This window comes from Camelina sativa, chromosome 11 (assembly GCF_000633955.1).
Source record: "Camelina sativa cultivar DH55 chromosome 11, Cs, whole genome shotgun sequence".
NCBI lineage: Eukaryota > Viridiplantae > Streptophyta > Magnoliopsida > Brassicales > Brassicaceae > Camelina > Camelina sativa.
The window spans coordinates 49,576,847-49,583,317 of NC_025695.1; the positions used below are offsets into that span (position 1 = coordinate 49,576,847).

At 40.9% G+C, this 6,471-nt stretch overlaps 3 protein-coding genes across 3 annotated transcripts in view; 2 read left to right on the plus strand and 1 right to left on the minus strand.

The window, feature by feature from the left end:
* LOC104727420 (ferredoxin--NADP reductase, leaf isozyme 1, chloroplastic) lies at positions 1,054-3,108 on the plus strand (the record flags this gene model as incomplete). The annotated part of the gene is given in 9 exon segments (XM_010446524.2): positions 1,054-1,082; positions 1,194-1,428; positions 1,577-1,710; positions 1,799-1,877; positions 1,978-2,069; positions 2,163-2,240; positions 2,355-2,417; positions 2,518-2,752; positions 2,837-3,108. Coding segments are annotated over 9 exon segments (1,013 nt in total), but the record flags the coding sequence as incomplete, so codon positions are not given.
* LOC104729110 (ferredoxin--NADP reductase, leaf isozyme 1, chloroplastic-like) lies at positions 3,308-4,060 on the plus strand. Its single transcript, XM_019232511.1, has 3 exons — positions 3,308-3,369; positions 3,470-3,704; positions 3,789-4,060. Exons 2-3 carry the CDS (start codon positions 3,482-3,484, stop codon positions 3,854-3,856), a joined length of 291 nt encoding a protein of 96 aa, XP_019088056.1. The 5' UTR covers positions 3,308-3,369; positions 3,470-3,481; the 3' UTR covers positions 3,857-4,060.
* LOC104729111 (ribosomal RNA small subunit methyltransferase F-like) overlaps positions 4,342-6,471 on the minus strand; it is a 5,868-nt gene continuing 3,738 nt past the window's right edge. The window contains exons 6-13 of the mRNA XM_019232510.1: positions 6,260-6,300; positions 6,080-6,170; positions 5,786-5,971; positions 5,472-5,710; positions 5,250-5,384; positions 5,108-5,175; positions 4,927-4,988; positions 4,342-4,777 (exon numbers count right to left, since the gene is read on the minus strand). Coding sequence (XP_019088055.1) covers positions 4,617-4,777; positions 4,927-4,988; positions 5,108-5,175; positions 5,250-5,384; positions 5,472-5,710; positions 5,786-5,971; positions 6,080-6,170; positions 6,260-6,300 — 983 coding nt within the window. The 3' untranslated portion in view covers positions 4,342-4,616. The remainder of the gene's footprint in view (positions 4,778-4,926; positions 4,989-5,107; positions 5,176-5,249; positions 5,385-5,471; positions 5,711-5,785; positions 5,972-6,079; positions 6,171-6,259; positions 6,301-6,471) is intronic.

Consider the following 6,471-nt stretch of genomic DNA (forward strand, 5'->3'; position numbering starts at 1 on the left):
ATTATAGAAGCTGGAGGGGGAAAACATCTGGTTCAGTTGGCCTACTTTGGAGAGAGTGGTGTTCAGATTCCAGCGTTAGAGCTCCTCTGTTACATAGCACTCAATGTTCCAGACAGCGAGCAGCTGGCAAAGGACGAGGTTCTGGCAGTGTTGGAGTGGGCATCGAAGCAGTCTTGGGTTACACAGCTGGAGAGCTTAGAAGTTCTGTTGCTGGAGGCTAAGAGCAGACTGGACCTTTACCAGTCGAGAGGATCCAGGGGTTTCAATTTCAATTGATTCATTGTCTTCGATTTTTGATGCAGCGAATGCAGAATACGATGTTGTTTAATACACTCTTACCCTTTGTAAATCAAGAACAAAAAGGCTTTGAGCTTTTTGTAGTTGATCTTCTCTCTCTCTCTCTCTATATTTCTCTTGTTGATCCTTTCTGTACAGATTCATATATCTGCATACGATATCATTGATTATTTGAGCCTTTTTTAAAGGTGTTTCCTGTAATCTGGGATGAAAGCTCTGATGCATAAAGGAAACAAAAGTTATAGACTCCTCCCTGTGAGTCTCTCTCTTTTTTTTCTTTTTCTTTCATCAGTCTCTCTCTATTGACTAAACTGACTATGAATGAAACCTTGGGGGATGATGCTGCTACATGTCAAAGTAGAAGAGTGCCCATTAAACTGTTTGAGCCCAATTAGTTAGTTAGCCCAGTAACTACTATAGGATGGGGAAGCAGAAAGATGTGATATGTGGACGATAGGGGCATGAAATTGGGAAAGCTAAATTAGGACAAAGCTGTAATAACTTATCCTCTCTAACACTTGGCCTCACATTGCCCTTCACACAATCCACACACATCCAATCACAGCCTCATCATATATCTCCCGCTAACCTTTTTTTTCTTTGATCTTTTTGCTTATTATCATATATTTTTCTTTGATCTCCACATCTTCTTCTTCGTTTGCCATCCATTCTGATCAAACATGGCAGCTGCTATAAGCGCTGCAGTCTCTTTACCTTCCTCCAAGTCATCTTCTCTACTCACGAAAACCTCCTCTGTATCCCCTCAAAGGATTTTCCTCAAGAAGGTATCATTTCATTTCATTTATCTTTTTTTTTTAATCACAAGTTTGTGTGATCTGTAATGACCAAAGAAAAGCTGGATCTTGACATGCATATATCCTGCAATTACAATACAGAGCACACTGTGTTACAGAGTTGGGGGCAGAGTTGTGTCAGTGAAGGCTCAGGTGACAACAGAGGCTACCGAGGCGCCAGTGAAAGTAGTCAAGGAGTCAAAGAAACAGGAAGAAGGGATTGTTGTCAACAAATACAAACCTAAGAACCCTTACACTGGTCGGTGCCTCTTGAACACCAAGATCACCGGCGATGACGCTCCCGGTGAAACCTGGCACATTGTCTTCACCACCGAAGGTAAGCTTTTATATTGCCCCATCTCATATATTAGGGGTCTTTTGCTTTTCAAAAAATTTTGATTTTTTTTTTTTTTTTTGTATTTGCATTATATCTTCTGCAACTGCAAGATTTTGATTAGGTTGGTTGAAAAAATGATGAAATTTAGGTGAGATTCCGTATAGAGAAGGGCAATCGATAGGAGTGATTCCTGAGGGAATTGATAAGAACGGGAAGCCCCACAAGCTGAGGTTATACTCCATCGCCAGCAGTGCCATTGGTGACTTTGGAGACTCCAAGACTGTAAGCTTTCCTTCTTATAACATTACCAATGAAAACTCCAATACAATACAGATGAGTTCTTCTCTTATCTGGCTATGAATTTTTGCAGGTTTCTCTCTGTGTCAAGAGATTAGTTTACACAAATGATAGCGGGGAGACTGTTAAGGGGGTCTGCTCCAACTTCTTGTGTAAGACGAAGAACAATTATGGGGTTCTGATTGGATATCTTACGTTTATGGGGGTTTAAACTCTTCTTATTGAGTTTGCTGTTGTTTGGGTTTCTCTCAGGTGACTTGAAGCCTGGTGATGAAGCTTTGATCACTGGACCTGTTGGCAAGGAAATGCTTATGCCAAAAGACCCAAATGCCACCATCATCATGGTACGTCATCACTCTCACTTGGAGAAGACTTTTATGATATAATCTACATTCATTTGTAGTGATTACTTGTGGTTGGTTTTCTGTATCCTTTAGCTTGGAACTGGAACTGGAATTGCTCCTTTTAGATCATTTTTGTGGAAAATGTTCTTCGAGGAGCACGAGGACTACAAGGTGAAACCAAAACCAAACTCTCTCACACAATGTTGTTACACAAATCATACTATACCAATTGAAATTGTCTTTGTTGTGTATTTCTACAAACTGAATATGTATATGTATGTGCAGTTCAATGGTTTGGCGTGGCTCTTCTTGGGTGTACCCACAAGCAGCTCACTGCTGTACAAGGAGGTACAGAAGCTAAATCCTAGTTATTTACCTTAAACAATGTTGTCATGTACAAAAGATGTTGTTGACTTGTGTGGATAATGAATGGGCTGGCTTATAACAGGAGTTTGAGAAGATGAAGGAGAAGAACCCAGACAACTTCAGGCTGGACTTTGCGGTGAGCAGAGAGCAGACGAACGAGAAGGGAGAGAAAATGTACATTCAGACAAGAATGGCAGAGTATGCAGAAGAGCTGTGGGAGTTGTTGAAGAAAGACAATACCTTTGTTTACATGTGTGGTCTTAAGGGTATGGAGAAGGGTATCGATGACATTATGGTCTCACTTGCTGCTAAAGACGGTAAATGACAATTCTTTTCAATTACATTTTTCAGAATTCTCTGCACATGTTTGTTTATAAACTGTTCTGTGTGGGTGGGAGCAGGGATCGATTGGTTCGACTACAAGAAGCAATTGAAGAAGAGTGAGCAGTGGAATGTTGAAGTTTATTGAGGAAGCTTCACAGGGTGTTGTTTATGTTATGTAGATAAAAAAGCTGATATATGCAACATTGTCAAATCTGCTTCTTTCTTCTTTCTGAAAGATTTGATCCATCAAAACCATTCAAAAGAGAGCATCAATACCAACCAAACTACTCTCTCTTGTTGTTGTTATTCATGCTATATTTCTTGCGACAATGAGCATGTTCGTTATGTTGCCGCTGCGTCTCCTTCCGGCGGCCAAAATTTAACACTGCCGCTGCGACTTGTTTTAACGGAAGCGGCGACTCATTTCATAGATTTAACAGAAGCGACGACTTGTTTTAAACTCCGGCAACCTTTATATTTCTAGTCGCAGGATGTGATTGCTGCGGCAACTTAACGAACAGGCTAAATATAGCAGAGTTTTNTGCAGTTCAATGGTTTGGCGTGGCTCTTCTTGGGTGTACCCACAAGCAGCTCACTGCTGTACAAGGAGGTACAGAAGCTAAATCCTAGTTATTTACCTTAAACAATGTTGTCATGTACAAAAGATGTTGTTGACTTGTGTGGATAATGAATGGGCTGGCTTATAACAGGAGTTTGAGAAGATGAAGGAGAAGAACCCAGACAACTTCAGGCTGGACTTTGCGGTGAGCAGAGAGCAGACGAACGAGAAGGGAGAGAAAATGTACATTCAGACAAGAATGGCAGAGTATGCAGAAGAGCTGTGGGAGTTGTTGAAGAAAGACAATACCTTTGTTTACATGTGTGGTCTTAAGGGTATGGAGAAGGGTATCGATGACATTATGGTCTCACTTGCTGCTAAAGACGGTAAATGACAATTCTTTTCAATTACATTTTTCAGAATTCTCTGCACATGTTTGTTTATAAACTGTTCTGTGTGGGTGGGAGCAGGGATCGATTGGTTCGACTACAAGAAGCAATTGAAGAAGAGTGAGCAGTGGAATGTTGAAGTTTATTGAGGAAGCTTCACAGGGTGTTGTTTATGTTATGTAGATAAAAAAGCTGATATATGCAACATTGTCAAATCTGCTTCTTTCTTCTTTCTGAAAGATTTGATCCATCAAAACCATTCAAAAGAGAGCATCAATACCAACCAAACTACTCTCTCTTGTTGTTGTTATTCATGCTATATTTCTTGCGACAATGAGCATGTTCGTTATGTTGCCGCTGCGTCTCCTTCCGGCGGCCAAAATTTAACACTGCCGCTGCGACTTGTTTTAACGGAAGCGGCGACTCATTTCATAGATTTAACAGAAGCGACGACTTGTTTTAAACTCCGGCAACCTTTATATTTCTAGTCGCAGGATGTGATTGCTGCGGCAACTTAACGAACAGGCTAAATATAGCAGAGTTTTGTGAATTTTTCTTCTTATATTTCCTTTACAAACCGTGAAAATAGCTGATAACTTTTTGTAAAGTATGCTTTCTTCTTCTTTTGGCGAAATAACCAAAACGTAAAAGTGACTCTGCCAAAATCGCCCTCACAATTAGATAGGTATATAGAAAAAATGGAACAGTAGAGAAGTGGTGGGACTACAGAAACCAAGTTCTATGGACAAAAAAATCAGCTTTGCAAAACATGAATTTGGATTGGGATTAGGCAAATCCTAAAACCCAATAGCTCCAAGCAATTACACTTACCTATTCTTCAAACAAACATATAAAGCTAAAAGTCGAGCCATCCTTTTGAGTGAGATTGTAGAATCGATAACAGAGGCATCACACCACATTCTTCTCTGCTTCTTCGGGTGCCGCCAATTTCCTGATTTTTGCAACGAAAAGGCCGCTGGTTGCTGAGGTGGCCGGATCAAAACGCAGTGTTTTAGGCGTGCGACCACTTCTACATGGCCAATCTTTGGCCATTTCAATCTCTTGTAGTTCTGCATCATCATAACCTTTCTGTTAGTCTTCCCACTAGTCCATAAGTAAAGACAAGAAAAACAAGATTCAAAAAAATCTGACCCATACGATCGACAAAGTTGAGAGTTTTTTCGAAAACAGTACCACAATACATGTTAATTTCAAGTACCTGCAGAGGAATTTTCAGCAAGGAACTGATCTACCACATCTTCGTTTTGGGCATGCGTCAAACTAATAGTTACACGAATTAGATCACTAATTCACGTTAGAGGAAAAAAAAAAAAAAAAAAGGCAAGAGCACAGAGAGCGTATTGTTTTGTGTGTTTTCCTATAGTGTTTGGAAGTTTCACCTGCATGTGCTGTACACTAGGGTGCCGGCTTCTTTCAATAGTCTGAATCCATTTCTCAGTAGATTCAGCTGCAAACAAAAAGACCCCGGTGATGATCCCCAGAGAGGCAAACACAAGGAGAGATACAAACATGGAAGATTACCTGAAGAGATGCTAAACTTATATCGGTTCTTTCGGCATCTAGTACACGGCGTTCCAACGTTGTCCAACCCCATTGCTCAAATTTCTGGATATGCTTGATTGAACCATCATGTGTGCATTCTGCGTCCACAAGAACCTGCAAAATCCCACTTCAATTATTTAGTTAGTTATGATACAGATACTTATAAGTGACTGTATCAGCATCCGCAGATCACAACTTAACCTTGTCATAGCCGCAATACGCATAATCATTCTTGTCGAGGGATCTATATAGCTGCTTCTTTTTTAGTCCGATTACTCCAGAACTCTGCCCGTAGAAGATAATTTCTGGTTGTCCATTCTGCGGCAAAACAGAAGAAGCCTTCCTGGCCGCCTTAGCTTCTTGTTTCCTTTCTTTGTAAGGTCGACGGGAAGTCCACTGCTTGAATGTGTCTTCATGATCGTCCACACATGGCTCATCACCTGAATAGCAAATGACCTCATCATTAGTGCATATCAGGAAAGCTAAAAGGAACATATTGTTTTTGTTGCATTTACATGTTGGATTTGCGGTGGGTGGCACTGAGAAACTGGTTCCATCAGCAAGAAAAAGTCTGCTCCTTTCACCAAGCCCGTATTTTTGAAGCAACGTTCTGCAGGCAGCAAGACGATGCCTTGCAACATCGACACCAGTCGCAGAGCCCTTGTCACCGAGTAGGTCAAGCATCATACATAGTTTCGCACCTGAGAGTGAGTATTCATTCCCTTTAAAGAAGTCACAAGGACGAATTGACGAAAGAAAAAGCAAGTGAGTGAGAAGCGACGATCTATCAAGATATATGGTGTACCAACCAGGAGCAGCACAAAGATCCAAGACATGGTCTCCAGGGGAGATACCAAGAGCTGAAACAGCAGCACCGGAAGCTGCATCGATTCCGTACATCTGGGAAACCCGAAGAAAGAAGAAGAGATTAAGGCAAAAAACGCGAGAGAAGAATTGGTGAATTTTGATGATGATGAAAACAATCTCACCATGCCTTGCTGATACGCCTTGGATCTGGCTATATGAACATGTGGAGGAATAGAGTAGAAACCAGGTAACCACTTCACCTTGTCCAGTTTACAGTTAATTTGGGATTCAATCTCTTGGACAGCATTCTCGAACCCTGGTTTCAACCTTCGAACGAACCCTCTTGAGTTTTTTCAGTTCCGGGGAAAGCAAATCAAAAAAAAAAAAAAAAAAA

Bases quoted from the DNA above. Each gene is read 5' to 3' on its own strand.
- LOC104729110 (XM_019232511.1), top strand. From the start codon at position 3,482: ATGAAGGAGAAGAACCCAGACAACTTCAGGCTGGACTTTGCGGTGAGC. The intron at 3,705-3,788 runs GTAAATGACAAT...GGGTGGGAGCAG, and splicing joins CTCACTTGCTGCTAAAGACG to GGATCGATTGGTTCGACTAC.